The 20,359-nt window shown below is 45.2% G+C and overlaps 1 protein-coding gene across 1 annotated transcript; it reads right to left on the bottom strand.

The window, feature by feature from the left end:
• Positions 1–8,158: 8,158 nt before the first annotated feature.
• Or5au1 (olfactory receptor family 5 subfamily AU member 1) lies at positions 8,159–9,107 on the bottom strand. Its single transcript, XM_075949974.1, has one exon. The coding sequence runs from the start codon at positions 9,092–9,094 to the stop codon at positions 8,159–8,161; it is 936 nt and encodes a 311-aa protein (XP_075806089.1). The 5' UTR covers positions 9,095–9,107.
• Positions 9,108–20,359: the final 11,252 nt, after the last annotated feature.

Raw genomic sequence — 20,359 nt, 5'->3', positions numbered from 1 at the left:
TTGTAAATTGAGATTTTTGCTTGAGAAATATTCACAAGGTTAGTAGGAGTATTCATTCTTGTCAGAGGGTGGCTTTGAACTTAAGATGAGCTTACCTCAGGATGGTATGCAGAAAACGGCTGAAGGACAGCCATGACACATAGCTGCAGCAGTAGGATGCCCTTCTTGTGTTTCCATGTACTCCCACCAAGGTGACAGTGACACCCTGGTCACATCCTGAGTGTTGGGTTAGCATTGTCTGCTCTGTAGAGTGGATGTCATCCTGAGTGTGCTGGGTTAGCACTGTCTGCTCTGTAGAGTGGATGTCATCCTGAGTGTGCTGGGTTACATTGTCTCTTCTGTAGAGTGGATGTCATCCTGAGTGTGCTGGGTTAGCACTGTCTGCTCTGTAGAGTGGATGTCATCCTGAGTGTGCTGGGTTAGCACTGTCTGCTCTGTAGAGTGGATGTCATCCTGAGTGTGCTGGGTTAGCATTGTCTGCTCTGTAGAGTGGATGTCATCCTGAGTGTGCTGGGTGTCTGCTCTGTAGAGTGGATGTCATCCTGAGTGTTGGGTTAGCACTGTCTGCTCTGTAGAGTGGATGTCATCCTGAGTGTGCTGGGTTAGCACTGTCTGCTCTGTAGAGTGGATGTCATCCTGAGTGTGCTGGGTTAGCACTGTCTGCTCTGTAGAGTGGATGTCATCCTGAGTGTGCTGGTTTACATTGTCTCTTCTGTAGAGTGGATGTCATCCTGAGTGTGCTGGGTTACATTGTCTCTTCTGTAGAGTGGATGTCATCCTGAGTGTGCTGGGTTACATTGTCTCTTCTGTAGAGTGGACGTCATCCTGAGTGTGCTGGGTTAGCATTGTCTGCTCTGTAGAGTGGACGTCATCCTGAGTGTGCTGGGTTAGCACTGTCTGCTCTGTAGAGTGGATGCCATCCTGAGTGTGCTGGGTTAGCACTGTCTGCTCTGTAGAGTGGATGTCATCCTGAGTGTGCTGGGTTAGCACTGTCTGCTCTGTAGAGTGGATGTCATCCTGAGTGTTGGGTTAGCACTGTCTGCTCTGTAGAGTGGATGTCATCCTGAGTGTGCTGGGTGTCTGCTCTGTAGAGTGGACGTCATCCTGAGTGTGCTGGGTGTCTGCTATGTAGAGTGGACGTCATCCTGAGTGTGCTGGGTTAGCACTGTCTCTTCTGTAGAGTGGATGTCATCCTGAGTGTGCTGGGTTAGCATTGTCTGCTCTGTAGAGTGGATGTCAGACTGTCACCAATCACAAACATTTAAAAATAAATGATTGTCACCACAGAAACCTCTTTGGACTCTGCTTTTAAAACCTCTGAATGGACAATGAGAGAAACAATTAATAAATGGGACCTCCTGAAACTGAAAAGCTTCTGTAAAGCAAAGGACACAGTCAACAAGACAAAAACGACAGCCTACAGAATGGGAAAAGATCTTCACTAACCCCACATCAGACACAACACTGATCTCCAAAATATACAAAGAACTCAAGGAATCGGACACAAAAAGAACATGCAATCTAATTTTTTTTAAAAAAAAAAATGAAGTTCAGACCTAAACAGAGAACTCTCAACAGAGGAATCTAAAGTGGCTGAAAGATACTTAAGGAAATGCTCAACATCCTTAGTCATCAGTGAAATGCAAATCAAAACAACTCTGAGATTCCATCTTACACCTGTGAGAATGGCCAAGATCAAAAACACTGATGACAGCTTATTCTGGAGAGGTTGTGGGGAAAAGGGAACACTTCTGCATTGCTGGTGGGAGTGCAAGCTGGTACAACCCCTTTGGATATCAGTGTGGCGATTTCTGAGAAAATTAGGAAACAACCTTCCTCAAGACCCAGTAATACCACTTTTGGGTATATATACAAAGGATGCTCAATCGTGCCACAAGGACATGTGCTCGACTATGTTCATAGCAGCTTTGTTTGTCATATCCAGAACCTGGAAACAACCTAAATGCCCCTCGATTGAAGAATGGATAAGAAAAATGTGGTACATTTACACAATGGAGTACTACACAGCAGAAAAAATAACAGCTTGAATTTTGCAGGAAAATGGATGGAGCTAGAAAACATCATTTTAAGTGAGGTAACCCAGACACAGAAAGACAATTATCACATGTACTCACTCACAGGTGGTTTTTAAACATAAAGCAAAGAAAACCAGCCTAGAAACCACAATCCCAGAGAATTTAGATAACAATGTGGACACTAAGAGAGACTTACATAGATCTGATCCACATGGGAAGTAGAAAGCAGAAAAAGACAAGATCTCCTGAGTAAATTGGCAGCATGGGGACCTTGGGGGAGGGTTGAAGGGGAGAGAGGAGAGGCAGGGAGGGGAGCAGAGAAAATGTAGAACTCAATAAATATCAATAAAAAAAAGATGAAATTAAAAAAACACCTCTGAATGATGATTTAGAGCCCGCAGAAAAAGCTGTGCTGTGGACTCCAGCACAAGCATCAACATCAGTATTCAAGGTATTACAATGTACGCACCTTCCAAGTTCTAAATGCTCAACTCCAACAGAAAAGACTATTAACTTAACAAAGCAGGCTCATGTTGATATGCGGACAGAAAACCTGGAGAATGTGCAGGGACTTCAAATAAGGCAGCTTAGAAAAGAAAAATGTTGCAGGCAGTGGTGGTGCTCGCCTTTAATCCCAGCACTTGGGAGGCAGAGGCAGGAAGATGTCTGAGTTTGAGGTCAGCCTGGTCTATAGAGTGAGTTCCAGGTCTGTGAGTTTGAGGCCAGCCTGGTCTACAAGAGCTAGTTCCAGGACAGGCTCCAAAGCTACAGAGAAACCCTGTCTCGAAAAAAAAAAAAAAAAAAAACAAGAAGGAAAGAAAAGAGAAGAAAAGGAAAGAAAAGAAAAGAAAAATGTTACCATAATCTGGAGGAAACACAGCACAGTTCTGTAAACATAAACAGGTGGTAGTCTCACACACACACACACACACACACGCACACACTCATGTACACATACACGCATGTACACACACACACTCACATACACGCATGCATGTACACATGTATGCTCACACGCACGACACGCACATGCTCACACACACATACACACCCATGCACATACACACGCACGCACAGAAGGATGCAGGCGATGAGATGAATAAGTAGGCAACACACTAATGGTACAAATCCTAAATAAAATGTTAAGAATAGACTGACTTGGGGATGGAGAGATGGCTCAGAGGTTAAGAGCATTGCCTGCTCTTCCAAAGGTCCTGAATTCAGTTCCCAGCAACCACATGGTAGCTCACAGCCATCTGTAATGAGGTCTGGTGCCCTCTTCTGGCCAGCAGACATACACACAGACAGAATATTGTGTACATAATAAATAAATAAATATTTTTTAAAAATCAGGTGTCTACACATTTGGGGGGCTGGTGTGGGAAGTCCTTCTGTATATGTGTTGCTTTTATTGGTTAATGAATAAAGAAGGTGCTTTAGCCTCTGATAGGGCAGAACAGAGTTAGGTGGAAGTTGTGGGGGATGGGGCGGGATGGCTAAACTGAAAGTTGAGAGAAAAAAGGTGGAGTCAGGAGGAGCCATGTAGCCCTGCTGGAGACAGATGTCGCATGGAACCTTGCCCATAAGCCACAGCCACGTGGCAATACACAGATTAACAGAAATGGGTTGATTTAAGATGTAAGAAGTAGCCAATAAGAAGCTAGAGCTAATAGGCCAAGCAGTATTGCAAATAGTATAGTTTCTGTGTGGTTATTTCGTGTCTGGGCAGCCGGGAACAAACAAGTGGCCTCCCCCAACAGGGGCTATTTCTGGGCTGTGTTCTATTGATCACTTGAATAAACTTACATAAATTTATTTTAAAAAGATTTATTTGAGGCAAGCAGATCTCTGTGAGTTCAAAGCAGCCTGGTCTATATAGCTACTTCCAGACCAACCGGGGCTACATAGACCTTGTCTAAAGAAGAAGCGGAAGAGGAGACGACTGCTATGCAGTAAGACTCAGTTCCTGTGTGTTTATAGCAAATTTGGAAATCATGCAGTGTTAGACCTAAAATTTTGTTCCCCTTAGTTCCTTGAGATATTCTAGGTCCTTTGATTTTTCCATAGGGGAAAAAGATTTATTTACTTTATGTGTATGAATGTTTTGCTCAAATGTATGTCTGTGTACCACATGTGTGCCTGGTGCCCAACAAGGCCAGAAGAGGGCATCAGATCCCATAGAATTGGAGTTACAGATGGTTGTGAGCCACCTCGTAGACCCAAACCATCTCTCTAGTCCCTTGACAGTCTTTTCATTTGAATGACGAAGCCTACTCCTCTGTGTGTTAACTTAAAAACTTCATTAGAAAGAAGGGGCTTTGGGGGTGTCCTGGGAGGAGGTGGGGAAGGAAAATATGGTCAAAATATAAAATTCTTAAAGAATAAGTAAAGACATTTTTTAAAGGAAAGAAAAGAAATTAAAAAAAAATCAGCGTCAAGTCCAATAAGAACAACATGTCACCAGGAGCTTGCTACGCACCAAACCTTGTCCTAAGTGCCTTGCCTACGTTAACTAATTTAATTCTTGTAGAAGGGTTCTCTTGGTCTTTGTGGCTGTGTTTGTTTTGGTTTGGTTTTTGAGACCGGGTTTCTCTGTGTAGCTGGTTGCCCCTAAACTCACTATGTAGACCAGGGGTTGGCCTGGAACTCACAGAGATCTGTCTGCCTCTGTCTCCCAAAAGCTGGGATTAAAGGTGTGCACCACCACACCCAGCTACACAGTTCTCTGTAATTGTTCTTATTCTTGTCTCACAAAAAAGGAAACTCAGGCCATGAATGGTGAATAATCACACTCGTGTAGGAAATAACAGAGCTCAGGTCTGAACCAGGGTAACCTGGCTTTAGTGCCACACAGGACAGTGACACCAGGTTTCCTTCAATAAAATCTCTGACCAGAACTAAAGGGAAGTCATCACGAACACAGAGGCCAACAGTGAGCCTAACTATAGAAGATGAATTCCAGTTGCCATCCAGGTGTGATTTTATTCAGTCTTTCTGCCTGCGTATTACACCATCTTTAGCCTCCTGCTTCTGAGGTCACAGAAAGGTGACTATAGGCAGAGGGAGCAGAGCATCACTTGCATGATTGACAAGGTTACTCTGGAGTGACTGGATCAGACTATTGCGGAATCACGTGGTCTTCATTGACTTGGTCATAGTGACATTGGATCAAGGGAAGCCAAGAAACAATAAAATGTCACTCGCTTTCTGAGGGTCCAACCCAAGACTATCATCCCTGAATGGGCTCCCACTGCACAGTTCATTTAAAAGTAGTCACCATGGGGCTGGAGAGGTGGCTCAGCTGCCAGAGGCTCACACTGCTCTTCCAGAGGACACTAGCTCAGACCCCAACAACTCCCCGGCAGCTCACAAGCCCCGTGACTCCAGCGCCAGGGGACTCAATGCCCTCTCCTGTGCTCCGTGGGTACCAGCACTCACAATACATACAGACACACACATACACATAAATGAAAATAAAAATAAACCTTTTCTGGGTTATCGTTTTGTTTTTCAAGGTAAGGTTTCTCGACGTCAAAGTCCTGGCTGTGCTGGAACTCACTCTGTAGATCAGGTTGACCTTGAACTCAGAGATCCACCTACCTCTGCCTCCTGAATGCTGGGATTAAAGTGTGCACCACCACATCTTGTTAAATAAATCTTTTTTGAGAAAATCAGGAGCATACCACCAACTTGGCCAACCTCAGTTTGATCTCCAGAACCCACATGGTGGAAAGAAACAACCAATTACTGCAAGTCTCATTCTGATCTCCACTTAAACACCAAGGCCATGCCGTACCATCTGTAAATACACAAATGTGATACAGATCTATAGGTAGATATAGATATATACAGCTGGAATCCCACTGGCTCAGAAAATAACTGGACCAATTCACCCAATTTAACAATAGTCAAATGACTTTTTTTGACAGTAACTTCTCAAACTGAGAAGCTAACAAATGTTCTAGTTGTATTTCTTCAACCCAAACCACAAATCGTGGAGTAAGTGAATCTCTGGATAACATGTTTAAATTCAAAAAGGTTAAAATTTAAAAAAAAAAAAGACCTCAGATTCAATAAATAAGAGAGTCTGACTCCCAAACCCAATCCTGGTGGACATGTGACCCTACTGCTCAGGAGGCTGAGACAGGAGGATTGTGATTTTGAGGCTGAGCTAAGGATACACAGCGAGACCTTGTCTAAAAAATCAAAACAACCTGGAGCTGAGGAGGCGACTCAGCAGTGAAGAGCACTTGCTGGGGCAAAGGACCCAGGGGTGGTCCCACATGGAGGCTTCACCACCGTCTGCAACTCCAGTTCCTCTTCCAACCTCTTCGGGCATCGAGCATACATACACAGAGAAGAAACCTGATACACACACACACAGATGCAAAATATTGTACAAAAATGAGGACTTACAGCTCCATTTTGGGGAAAAGTAAAGAACCTGTTGCTCCTTCAGTTAATAACAGTGTGACTCTCCTTTGAGAGCAGTGCGGACTCTGCTCTGGCCCTGGGGCAGAGACGGTGTCCTGCTGGTAACTGCCCTGCGCTACCGGGCTGCCCTGTCCGGGAGCAGTCTTATAAACTGGAGTGCAGCCGGCGTTTGGAACAATCCGGCACAACGCAGCGCTTTGTGCACCTGGCTTCCTCCTCTTTAGGCCGCTTTAGTTCCTGGTTTCCCTAACTCTCAGGAGTTTTCCCTTCATCTCAGGGACAGTACCCATTCTGCCTGCCACATCAACAAACCCGGGCTATATAAACGGCCAGAGACACTTTAAAAAGTGCTCCTTCCGGGGCTGGAGAAATGGCTCAGAGGTTAAGAGCACTGACTGCTCTTCCAGGGGTCCTATGTTCAATTCCCAGCAACCATCTCATCTATAATGAGAACTGGCGCCCCCTTCTGGAAATGCGAGCACACATGGAAGGAATGTTGTACACATAAATAAATCTTAAAAAAAAAAAAAGTGCTCCTTCCTCAATTTTCAGGAGTTACCGGCTTCATACGGGGCTGACATCTGTCTCCTTTCCTTTGTTCTCGCCATCGCTGCCATCTTTGTGGCAGATGCACCAGGAATGGTCTGTTCTGTTCTGAGAAAAGCCCAGGCTGGCCCTGAGCTGGTTAGGTAGGTGAGGTTGACCTTGAACTTCTTCCGCTACTTCCCCGTTCAGAAAACTTCTTTTGTTTTGTTTTTCGAACAGGGTTTTTCTGTGTAACAGTCCTAGCTGTCCTGGAACTAGCTCTTGCAGACCGGGCTGGCCTCGAACTTACAGAGATTGAACTTACAGAGGCCTGCCTCTGCCTCCCGAATGCGGAGATTAAAGGGGTACACCACCACCACCCAGCAAGAGCCAACTTTTATAAGGAGGAAACTTAAAGAATTCGCTTCAGGACGCAAGGTTTTCAAGTTAGTTAAGAGACTCTTTTGTGTGTGTGGCTTTTATTTCATATAACTTTTATTGGCTTATATTCATTGTGGCTAGTGACGCATATAATTTTGTACAAGGTTATCATGTCCTTTGACCACACTGACTCTCCACTTCCCCCCCCCATTACCATTCATTTCCCCAGACAACCTTGCTTCTACCTTCATGTCCCCCTCATGCATGTGCACGCGTGAGATTTATATATCTACATCAAATCTGGGATCTAGGAATGAAAGAAAGCATGTAACATTTGTTTCTCATCATCTGACTTATTTTGCTTGATTTGATAGTTTCCTGTTGCATCAGGGTCTCCCTGAGTAGCTGAGCGTGATTCTCCTCCCCCAGGGCTAAGATTGAAAGTAGGAGTCGCTGTGCCCAGCAGAGTGACCTTAATCTGAATAACAAAAGTGTCTGTTTCTCGTAGGAAAACAAAGTGTTCACAAACTTCAAACTGTGAGTAAAGTATCAGGACAAAGCCACGATTAACCTTGGCCAAGGAGTCCAATCAGGCAAGAGCAGAAGGTCTTTCTAGAGTCTTAGTCTCCGTGAAGCCAACAGTTCTGGCGGATAGTTCCAGAAGCTCTTGCAGACCATCAGGCATGCCCACGCTTCACAGGGTGTGCGTGGAAACATCCTCGGGGCAGCACCACACAGGGTAAAACTCTCTTAGCTATCTAAGGACTCCTGAGTCAATACGCTCATTCCACTGACTTCCAGCCCCAAACCTTCTTTAAGGCTTCCTTCACATCCTTGTTTCTCAAAGAGTAGATTAAGGGATTCAGCATCGGGATCAGCACTGTGTAGATGACGGCCACCGTACGGTCCTGGGTCAGGGAGTAGCTGGACTTAGGGCGCAGGTACATAAAAAGTGTGGTGCCAAAAAAGAAGCAAACAGCAGTGAGGTGGGACGCGCAGGTGGAAAACGCCTTGGACCGGCCCTGGCTTGAGCTCATCTGAAGAATGGCGATGAGGATTAAGAGGTAGGAGATCAGAATGGTGAGAGTGCAGCTCAGAAGGTTGAAACCTGCAAAAACGAAGAGCAAGATCTCACACAGCGAAGTGTCCACGCAGGACAAGGACAGGATGGGCGGCCCATCACAGAAGAAATGAGTGACCACGTGGGCACCGCAGAAGTTCAGGCTGAAGATACAGCTTGTATGGATAAGAGAATTGAGAAACCCTGCGCTGTAGGAGCCCACAATCAGAGCTGCGCAGACATTCGGAGACACGATGGTTGGGTACAGCAGAGGATCACAAACCGCCACGTAGCGGTCATAGGCCATGGCGGCAATGAGATAGCACTCGCTGGTGGCAAAGCCCGCATAGAAGAACATCTGAGCCATGCAGCCAAAATAAGAGATGACCTCTCTCTTAGCCAAGAAGTTCATCAGGGTCTGGGGGACCACTGTAGAAGAGTAGCAGAAATCCAGGAAGGAGAGGCTTTTGAGCAGGGAGTACATGGGTGTATGCAGAGCGACGCTCACGTGGATTAGAAAGAACATGGTCAGGTTGCCTAGCACCGTGATGATGTACATGGCCAGGAATACCACAAAGAGCAGTTTTTGGAGCTGGGGGTCACTGGTGAGGCCCAAGAGCTCAAACTCCACATCTTGGCTCAGGTTTGCCCTTTCCATATTTGTGTGGGGCTCCGGGGTAGACAGACTGCAGCAGAGGTGGAACACCCAGTTTGCTCCAGGAGATCAGGAACTTTGGAAGAGATCTGGCTTTGTAGACGGGGCTGCCAGGACCTTCTCAACTTGTTCGGCTGGTCGATTAGTAAGCGTTATTTGAGACGCAATGGGAAATATCATGACTATATAAAATTAATCTTTCTGAGATCATAACAATTTTAAATAATGAGACATTGACTCTTTGACTCCACATTTAGTTTCCTGTGTACATAACTGCGTTCCCGCCTGAGAAAGTCTAAAGTCCCTGATGGCAGGGAGCTCAGAGGCTACGAGCAGCACATTCTGTGTAACACAAAGTGAGCAAGGGCTTCGTGGCTGACTGTGTGTCCCCTATGGGATGACTTCACACCTCCGCATTTCAGTTTTCTCATCTGTGGAGTAAGAACAGCAGTTATCTCAAAATATTGTAAAAACTGAGTGAGCAAAGCGAAAATCACCTGAATGCAGACCAGCACACTAAGGGAATTCAAGGGATGCTCGCAATGGCTGTTCTCACAGGGGAGACAGACCCACCCCTACGGATGCAGCATAGTTTGGTTCTAGTTACCATGGTTCCCTAAATATGGTGGTGACTGAGGCTATGGAGAGATGGGGTGGTATAATGAGCAAATTGACCTTGTGGATTAGCGGTCAACCAACAAGCGAAAACTCCCACCTCTGTTTATGAATGTACCCATCATTTCCTGTAAACAAAATCACTCTGAATTCGGGGGCTATTGGCAGACAAGGATCAGGCTCCCTGTAAGGCTGAAGTCTGTGAAAATATCTTCCCTACTTAGAGGGTGCATCCTGGAAACATCGCCTGTTCCCGCTCCCACGGCTCCTCTGCCAGAACAGCCGCTACTTTATAATGAACTCCAGTCCTGCAGAATGTGGGCTTCTAGAGCTGCTCGTGGTCCACGCCATCGGAGTCAAAGCCAACTTAACTCACAGGCAAATTACAGGACTTCAGAGAAATAACCGTGAACCTCCGCGGTGGAGATGACTTACGAGAACATCAAGAAAGTCAGGAGCTGATCATTAAGTAGAGTAGAACTTCTCGAAATCCAACTTAGCATCCTCTTCCCTCGGAAACCTGTTTCAGTTTAGGTAACAAACCTGTCAGTATTTCTCTGATTAGAAAAATAGATAGAACCAGAAAAACAACAACACAAAACTAGGGCTGTGCCCAGTGACTGACTGGGCAGATGAAGGGGACCCTCCAGTGGGGCAGGCTGTCTCTCCCTCTCCCCTTTCATTGCTTATCACTCTTCTCCAATCTGCAATAGATTAAAAAATCCTCCAGAATACAAGGAATTGGTTTAAAGAAAAGTTGGTATTTGGTATGCTTTGAAATAACCATTCTGTGGATGGCAGTTTGTACCTCAGAGGAAGGAAACTTGAAGTAAGCTTTGGTTTTTAAAAGATGGAGGAGGGGCTGGAGAGAGGGCTCAGCCAAGGGCACCAGCTGTTCTTCCAGAGGGCCCAGGCGCCATTCCCGAACATGCGTGGTGGCTCACAACCATCTGTAACTACTTCCAGGAGACACAATGCCCTTTTCTGGCTTCCCTGGGCACAAACATAGAAATACACACAGGAAAACATCCATACACATAAAATAAAACAATAAAAGATTAGGAGTGGAGCACCTAGTAAGCGGAGGAGTTGAAAGGAAACTTATTTATACTCCACTCCCCCGCCCCCGCTGAGACAAAACAGGGAAGAAAAATATGAAGTGCACCAGGCAGCAACACAGCCAGCGACTCTGAGCAATAGTGGATCTCACAGTTTTTAAGCAGTGTTTCACCCAGAGCCTTACTATGTGTGCAGATCCCAGGTTTCAACCGCAGTAATCGGATCCAACAGATGAGCCAAGAACTCCAACGGTTTCACAACAGGTGGTCTCTGAACCATAGGGTGTTTCCACGAAGACACGGACCTTCATGAGCCACATATCCTTCCTAGCTTGCTAGAATTCTGTGCCCTGGATATCAGTAGGGTGGTTGCCCTGGACAGTCTCCTCTCTCCAGAAGCTTTGCCGATAGGTAACGATTCGCAGACATCTGGGCTACCTGGTGGTCATCAAACGCCAGCTGAGATGTTCTGGAAGCTGCTGACCTGATGGCACAAGCCTTCAGTGAGAGAGCCGTGAAGACAAAGGCAGGTGTGTCTGTCGACTAAATCTGGGGATCTCACGGGGTCAGGAGCGAGGCAGCCCCTTCTCTGTGAACCCCTCACCCCCAGTCTTGTGTGGGCAAGAGACTCCCCAGGGCCATCTTTCCCTTTGGGCAGCTCACAACTAGGGAAAAAGTGTTCATGGAGGGACCTGGTGAGGACGGGAGAATAATTGGTCCCACAAAGACCCATTAAGGTGTGTGTGATATTGTTATCTTCAAGAGTCTCTGCCCCTGAGGAGTCAGGAGACAGAGAAATTGGGGATAGGGGAATGAACCCCACCAGATCCCTGACAACTTACGGATCATCACCCCACAGAAACTCTTTACCTTAACCGTAAACTTAGCTGTATTTACTCTGTACCAGCAAAAGAGGCTGTCCTCATATGCCAGCTAACCAGCATTCGTACAGCACCACCTGTACTTTAAATTAGGAAAGAACAAAACATCTGTCCTCCAAGATCGTGTTAACTCAGGGAGGCAGAGGCAGGTGGGTCTCTATGAGTGCGAGGCCAGCCTGGCCTACAGAGTTCCAGGACAGCCAGAGGTACACAGAGAAACCCTGTCTCATAAAACCGGGAGAGAGAAAGAGAGGGGGGGGGACAGCTTGATTTTATCTCCTAAATGTTAGGGTTAAAGGCATGTGCCACCATCGTGACAATCATGTATTTATTTCAGTTTTTGTCTACCGTCTTCTGAAATATCATTACTAAGTTCCTATTTAAGATTGTTCTTCCTTTTTGGTAGACTAAGAACTCTAGACCAAAAAGTGTCTGCTGGGGTTACAGAGATATCTCAGAGGTTAGAAACGCATGCTTCTCTTGCAGAAGACACAAGCAACTCCAGCTCCAGGGGACTTGATACCTCTGGCCTCCAAGGATAACCACAGTCATATTCACAGACATATAAATAATTAAAATAAATATATCTTTAAAAAGAGTGCTTGCTGGTTTTTTGTTTGTTTTTTCAAGATAGGGTTTCTCCATGTAGCCCTAGCTGTCCTAGAACTCACTTTGCAGACCAGGCTGGCCTCAAACTCAGAGATCCACCTGCCTCTGGCTCTCAAGTGCTGGATTAAAGGTGTGCGCCAACACTGTCCATCACATAGCTGCAGTCATAAACTATGTTCTCTTCCATGCCCTGGCACAGAACAATGCGTTTGTATCTTTTGCTGAAAGCAGCAAATACAGAACTTGAAAGCAACTTTCTGAATCTACCGTAAGCATTAGAGGCATCCTTCATCCTTCTATCACCCGGGAAACAATGCTTGTTATCTGGTCATTTGGTCAATTGGAGCCAGTGACTCGATCCCTTGTAAAACTATGTTATAGATTTCTGTAAAGCATCTCATTCCTTCACCCATGTTATGTTTTCTGTGCTGTTCAATAAATACAGAACAAAGCCTTTTATGAGGGGCAGGCAGTCACAGCACTCACAGACACACACAGCTCATACAGAAACACACAGTCACACAGTTATGCAACAAACAGGACAGAAGACACAGGGAGCATTAAGTACAGAATTTAAATCTATACTCATTCTTTATTAAACTACTCTGGGGAAATGTTTTTATTTCTTAATGTGTCAATGATACACTGTTGGTGACTCAGAGTCAATCAGTAGTGTGACTAATCCACACAGGTTCTTGCTATGTGTATGGGTTTTTTCCTGCACGTACATCCGTGTACCACATGTGTGCCTGGTGCCTGAGGAGGCCAGAAGAAGGCATCAGGTCCCCTGGAGCTGGAATTACAGGTAGTTGTGAACAACCAAGTGGGTGTTGGGAATTCAACTGGTTTTTCTAGATAAGCAATTAGTGGTCTTAACTATTGATCTATCCCCTAAGCCCAAACAGTTGGTTTTCACTTGACATGCTCGGGCTTGAGTTTGTGGTTAAGCTGTCCTTTCGTGTTTAATCCCCTGCTCCTTCTTTTTCTTCTTTTCCATTATTGTTATGTTTTATATTCTTTTCTGACTTTTTTGTTACTTTAGTTGGAGTTTAGAACGTCCGTCTATTCCGTCACAGACCGACCTCAGTGGCACATGCCTAGGGTTCGCCCAGCCCTAGACTTTTGCCTCTGTTTCCATTCTACGGAGTTGTTACACATGCATCTTTCTCTATGCCCTAAGTCCCAAAATACAATGCTATAATTTCTAAAATATTGTTTAAAATCAATACAAATTAAAGTGATTCAAAACCTAGAAGAATAATCTTTTATAACTACCTATGTTGTTACTGTCTCAGTGCTTCTAATTCCTTCACTGTTTCCCTTCTGTCCGAATGACAGACATTCTTTAACACTTGTCACAGCGGCAATTTACTAGTAGTGAATTATTTCCATCTGAGGGTCTGGAAACATTGTTTTATACTTTTCAAAGGTAGCTCTCCCTGTTCAGAGTGTCCATTATCTTCTTGATGTCACTACTCCCTGTGAAAAGTCAGCTGTTGTCTTTGGCTCTCCGTGAGGATGTTACATTTTATCTAGCTGTTTTACCACTTGTTTTCCACCCCCAGAGATCATTTATCTTTTATTTTATACATTTTAAATTTTTTGACTGTTGATGCTCAATCTCATACTGCCGCTGACAGGCATTGGCGGCCAGATTCTTCCGGGATGCCTCATGTCAAATGGAAGAATCTATCAGATGGCACCTGGCATGGTCCAGATCCTGTACTGGTGTGGGGAAGAGGGGCTGTTTGTGTTTTCCCGCAGGATGCTGACAATCCAATATGGGTACCTGAGCGGCTGGTGCGTGCTGTGGATTTTCCTGTCCAGAAGCCTGAAGACAGGACAGAGCCGAGAGATCAAGGAGATTCTGGCTTGTCAACTGAAGAGTTGCGGGTTTCCTGAGGAGCTGGCTGCGGTGGTCCAAGTGCCAAGGATTGTTCCTCTACCCGTCTACCTATCTACCCATCCCATGATATCGGCAGCCACAGCTGTTGCTGCCACAGCAGCTAAAGCTGCTGGATTTTTCATTAGTCAGTCAGTTGCTTCCTGCTAGCACAAGGATACCTTCTCAGGACAGGTTGCAAATGCCGTAGCCATCCAAATTGAGCTAAATTTACAAATGAATATTGCAGTTAATTTTGCTTTTGGTTGTGGTTAAAGACCACTGCTAGATGTTACAGTAATAAGCTTATTGCTGTTGTTTACGGACCCTGAGGTGTACAATTTACAAATTGGCTCTTAAAATTATTCTAGTTAGCTATACCAGGGTTATTTTCACCAGCGCTGAGACCTTACTTAAAGGGCTCCAATTTGGGCAGAATTATTAAGAATTGAGCAAGCACAGTCTCCTTAAGGGATGCTTACATATGCTGGAGCATCATCTTCATGGTTATGATGCCAGAGCCAAAGGCAAGCTCAGGTCAATGTTGCCATGTGGCAAGTCCCCTTAGCTATTGCCCCAGAGAATCTTTCAGCATAAATCTGGCTGAACTTGGTGATGGATGACTAGTGAGCCAAAGACGGGAAAGGCTTTTGGGGGGCTGCCTCAACCTAAGACAGGAAATGTGTTTTGACCTGGATGCTTTCCCATGACGGGTAAGGGGTATTGCCTGACGTCCAATGCCACCCAAGACAGGCCTAGTCATAATTTATACAAAAGGGGGACCTGTAGGGCCCTGGTCTCCCTTATTCCTGTGGTGCATTTGTGGGGACAGTTTATGATCAACTTACTAAGCTTCCTGTGTGTTTCTGTGCTATGCCTGCCCCGCCTGGTGGTTAGCTGCAGGGCATTCACTCCATTGATAATATGGTCATTTCCCACCTGACTGGGTGGAGATCGTGGTTAGCTGCAGGGCAGTCATTCCATTGATAATATGGTAATTTCCCACCTGCCTGGGCGGAGATCCTTGTGCTGCAGTCAGGTAGATAAAGACTCCCCCAACACTGAATAAAGTGGCATTCGGCTGATCTCCTTCCGAATGACCCTGGTCTCTCTGTGTCTTCTTTTCAATCTCCAGGCCCTTGCCCGACTCGCGTTCGGTACAGTGGCGCGCGAACTGTACCGAGGGTGTAACACCAAATCGGGTGTTACAGAATAGTATGATTGCAGTATGACCTCTGTGGATTTCTTCGTGCTTCCCGAATTGGGGCTTCTTGTATTTATTAAATCCGTGGGTGTATTATTTTAGTCCATTTTGAAATCACACTTTGATATCCTCTTTGTCCCAGGTATTGCAGTCACCTGTACACTGAGCTGTCTGAAGCCCAGATAGAATGATGCTCCAGTTAGAGCATCTACTTGTTTAATTCCCTCTGGGTTTCTCTTCAGGTATATTTTATTGTTATACATCCAAGCTCATGGATCTTTTCTTTTGCAATATCTGTTTTTTACTTTTGGTTTTCAAGAGAGGGTTTCTTTGTGTAGTGAAGTTTCTGTTCCACCTGGTTCCGCAGCTGTTCAGTCCCAGAAAACACACCTTAACTTGGTCCCACCTCTTGAAGATAATTGATTAGCAAAGCTTCCCCATCCTCTTACTATTGAAATTAACCCACAATTCTTGTCTATGTTTAACCATGTGGCTTTCTCAGTCAGACATTCTCATCTGCTTCTTCTGCATCTGGCTGGTTACTGACTGCGTCTCTGCCTTTCCTCTTCCCAGAATTCTCCTACTCTGGTTGCCCTGACTGTACTTCCTGCCTGGCTACTGGCCAACCAACATTTTATTAATCAACACAAGTGACAAATCTTCACAGTGAAACATCATCCCACAGCAGTTCAGCCTTGACTGTCCTGGGACTCGCTCTCCAAACCAGGCTGGCCTCAAACTCAGAGCTCCTCCCACCTCTGCCTCCCTCTGCTGGTTCTTTTGCAGTATCTAATCTGCTACTTTCCAATGTGTATTTTCACTTGGACTCTGTCATTTTCATCTCCAGTTTCCATTTCTTTGCTCTGCTATTGTATTTTTGTATTTACTGAATACAGCTATTTTCGTGTGCTTCTCCGCTAACTCCAGCATGTCAGTTCCGGCTTGCCTTTCTGCTTCTCTCCTCTTTATGGATCATATTTTCCTGTCTGTTTCCATGTCTAATAATCTGCTGGGATACCAGATATTATCCAATGGATCTGGCAGGGCTTGGATATTTTTGTTTCTTCTCTCCTGGGTGTACTGAGAATTCATTACCAAGCGTCTTGCCTTCCTGAGTCTTTCATAGTTTTTAGGCACATTGATCCTCAAGCCAAGGGTGAGCTTTCACCATGACCCCTTTACCTAACTCCCTCTGAGTCACAGTGGTGATGACTGTCACTGTTCTGGGCTCTCTGCGAGCACAGAACCTTCCTTCTATGACTATAATCACAGAACGCACTGAAAACCACTTCCTGTCCTTTAGTTCCATCTCACAAGTCCCACTGTGCACCAGAAGGGGGAGCCCACTTCAAAGACATGGTTTCAACAAGCAGAGAGGAGCCACCCACCAAGTGTCAGCCCTGTCTAGTGCACTTCCTGATCCCACTGGTGGGGGCTGGTCTCTAAGAACTCCTTGGTGGTGTTGCTCCCTGAGCACTGACAGCAGCCAGGGACAGGAAAGAGGAAAGGGGCGGCCTTTCAGGTAATTAGAAAATTAAAGTCTCCAGTCCACCCCAGACAACTCCACAGCTGGACCAGCGGCTGGAAAATGTTTTTCCAAGACCTCGTGTGTATTTTCGTCAACAGGGCACACCGTGCTTAAAAGGTTTTCTATATAAGTGTACAAATAGACTGAGGCAAACCCTCCCAACTATTTCCCCAAAATGGCCGCAATTGCCAAAAATAAATAAAAATTAAGCAAAGAAACAGAATCAGTGGTCCTCTTAGAATTCTAACAGAGTGGGAAGACCTTTTTCTGCATTAAAGTGTGGTGAGAGCATCCCGGGGTGAAGGGACAACCCAAACTCAGCAGAGGGCTGACCAAGTCATCACAAGTGGATCGCCAACAAAGGAAAGAGCTTCATGCAAAAGCAGGTAATCCATAGTTACCATAGAAACACAACTTGGCAACATGGAGTCCACGGTACTGTGTGTTTGAAAACACACACACTGACAGTACAAAGTGGTTGCAAACCAGAAATCCATGAGGCTGTTATCCGGAAGAGGACACCAAGGGTTCACAGTCTGAGCTGTAATAGCAGCAGGACACTCATTGTGAGAAAACAAAATGACATATTTGTGACATGTGCACCACATGCAATTCTCGGTAGCTTTCAGGTAAAATCTTCGGAATATTCCAGGAAAAGAGTTTATAGCACTAAATGGTTCATATCATCCCCGTAGTTTGGTCTTTTCACTGGATCATAAAATAATATTTGTTGAAAGATAAAAATTAAGAATAAATACAGATCATAGGAAGTAGCCAAATGTAGAGAGCCCAGCCATGCAAGCTCAGTAGGGATTCAAGTTTCAGATCAGATCACCCAGGCACCACCCAGGAACAGACCATCCAAGGAAAAAGTGCCTAACATTCCAAAGGAAATATAGAACATTTCAACCATGTAGACAGGATCACCTGAGATCGCTTAGCCCAGCACACCCATCCCTTTCACTAGGACAGCCCCACACAAACGTCAGCCAATCCCTCACCCCAACCTCTGCTGTGATAAAACCCCAACCCACTGAGCTTGGGCCTCTGAATGTGCCAGTGTGTTGGACACACAGAGTCTGAGTTTGAACTTGAATAAAGTCTCAATGCCTTACATACAGGACTCAGTCTCCATGTTGGTTTTGGGGGACTCTGAGATCAGGGCACAACACCAAGCTGTAACTGCTCCATTTTTCTTCAAAGTCACCTCATCAGCATCCTGGAGACATAGGAAGAGGTGGTGTCTACCAGGGCAGCACACTGCTGTTCCGTGGCAGGGAGACACCAAAGTAACCACATCCCCTCTGTTGTCATTTATAACAGTGGGGTGACCCAAGGCAGCGGGGGTCCCTTGGCCAGTGGGAGACAGACAGATACGCCATGTAGAGAGAGCATATAGGACAGTGTGGACAGTCTGTCACAGGGCAGCATAGACAGTCTGTCACAGGACAGTATAGACAATTTATCACAGGACAGCATAGACAGTCTATCACAGGACAGTATAGACAGTCTATCACAGGACAGTATAGACAGTCTGTCACAGGACAGCATAGATAGTCTATCACCGGACAGCATAGACAGTCTATCACAGGACAGCATAGACAGTCTATCACAGGACAGTATAGACAGTCTATCACAGGACAGTATAGACAGTCTATCACAGGACAGTATAGAAAGTCTATCACAGGACAGTATAGACAGTCTATCACAGGACAGTATAGACAGTCTGTCACAGGACAGTATAGACAGTCTATCACAGGACAGTATAGACAGTCTATCACAAGACAGTACAGACAGTCTATCACAGGACAGCATAGACAGTCTATCACAGGACAGTATAGACAGTCTATCACAGGACAGTATAGACAGTCTATCACAGGACAGTATAGACAGTCTATCACCGGACAGTATAGACAGTCTATCACAGGACAGTATAGACAGTCTATCACAGGACAGTATAGACAGTCTATCACAGGACAGTATAGACAGTCTATCACAGGACAGTATAGACAGTCTATCACAGGACAGTATAGACAGTCTATCACAGGACAGTATAGACAGTCTATCACAGGACAGCATAGACAGTCTATCACAGGACAGTATAGACAGTCTATCACAGGACAGTATAGACAGTCTATCACAGGACAGTATAGACAGTCTATCACAGGACAGTATAGACAGTCTATCACAGGACAGTATAGACAGTCTATCACAGGACAGTACAGACAGTCTGTCACAGGAAAGTATAGAGAGTCTATCACAGGACAGTATAGACAGTCTATCACAGGACAGTATAGACAGTCTATCACAGGACAGTATAGACAGTCTATCACAGGACAGTATAGACAATTTATCACAGGACAGCATAGACAGTCTATCACAGGACAGTATAGACAATCTATCACAGGACAGTATAGACAGTCTGTCACAGGACAGTATAGACAGTCTGTCACAGGACAGTATAGACAGTCTATCACAGGACAGTACAGACAGTCTGTCACAGGACAGCATAGACAGTCTATCACAGGACAGCATAGACAGTCTATCACAGGACAGTATAGACAGTCTATCACAGGACAGCATAGACAGTCTATCACAGGACAGCATAGACAGTCTATCACAGGACAGTACAGACAGTCTGTCACAGGACAGTATAGACAGTCTATCACAGGACAGTATAGACAGTCTATCACAGGACAGTATAGACAGTCTGTCACAGGACAGTATAGACAGTCTGTCACAGAACAGTTCATTCTGCTCAGTGCTTATGGTTCTATCCCTGTGCTGTCTTCTGAATGTGCTCAATCAACTCATTCTTTATCGAATATTTTTCTGATTTGTGTTTTGGGGTAATTTTTTGCCATTTATTTGTTTGTTTGTTTTTGTTTTTAGGTTGTTTGTTTAAGACAGAGTCTAATAGTGTAGCCCTGGCTGTCCTGGAACTCACTACATAAACTAGGCTGCCTTTAAAGTCACAGATAGACACTTGCCTCTGCCTCCCCAGAGCTGGAATTAAAGGTGTGTGCCACTACTTCCGGTTCAAACACTTTGTAATCTGTTCTGTAGAACTCCTGCCAAGGTTAGAGCAGGTACCATGGCCAGTGAGGAACACGGGTGGGAAACAGAATAAGCCATGCGGATGTAGCCTGAGTGTGAAGTTTTATTTAGGGTGTGTAGAGGGAATGAAGGGAGAGAGAGACAAAGATAGAAGAGAAAAGGAAAGGGGGAGAAGAGACAGAGAAAGACAGAGACAGAAGAGAAGAGAAGAGAAGAGAAGAGAAGAGAAGAGAAGAGAAAAGGAAAGAGGGGAAAGAGACAGAGACAGAAGAAAAAAGAGAGGACAGGCAGAGACAGAAGAGAAAAAGTAAGAGGAGAGAGAAAGACAGAGAGACAGAGACAGAAGAGAAAAAGAGAAAGGACAGAGACAGAAGAGAAAAAGAGAAAGGACAGAGACAGACAAAGAGACAGAGACAGAGAGAAGAGAAAAGGAA

Source organism: Microtus pennsylvanicus, chromosome 15 (assembly GCF_037038515.1).
Source record: "Microtus pennsylvanicus isolate mMicPen1 chromosome 15, mMicPen1.hap1, whole genome shotgun sequence".
Taxonomy (NCBI): domain Eukaryota; kingdom Metazoa; phylum Chordata; class Mammalia; order Rodentia; family Cricetidae; genus Microtus; species Microtus pennsylvanicus.
Note: the sequence above shows the minus strand (reverse complement) of the source record. Positions and strands in the feature narration are given on the sequence as shown.

What these genes read in the sequence shown, in the direction of transcription:
- Or5au1 (XM_075949974.1), bottom strand. Translation starts at nt 9,094, where the DNA reads ATGGAAAGGGCAAACCTGAGCCAAGATGTGGAGTTTGAGCTCTTGGGC.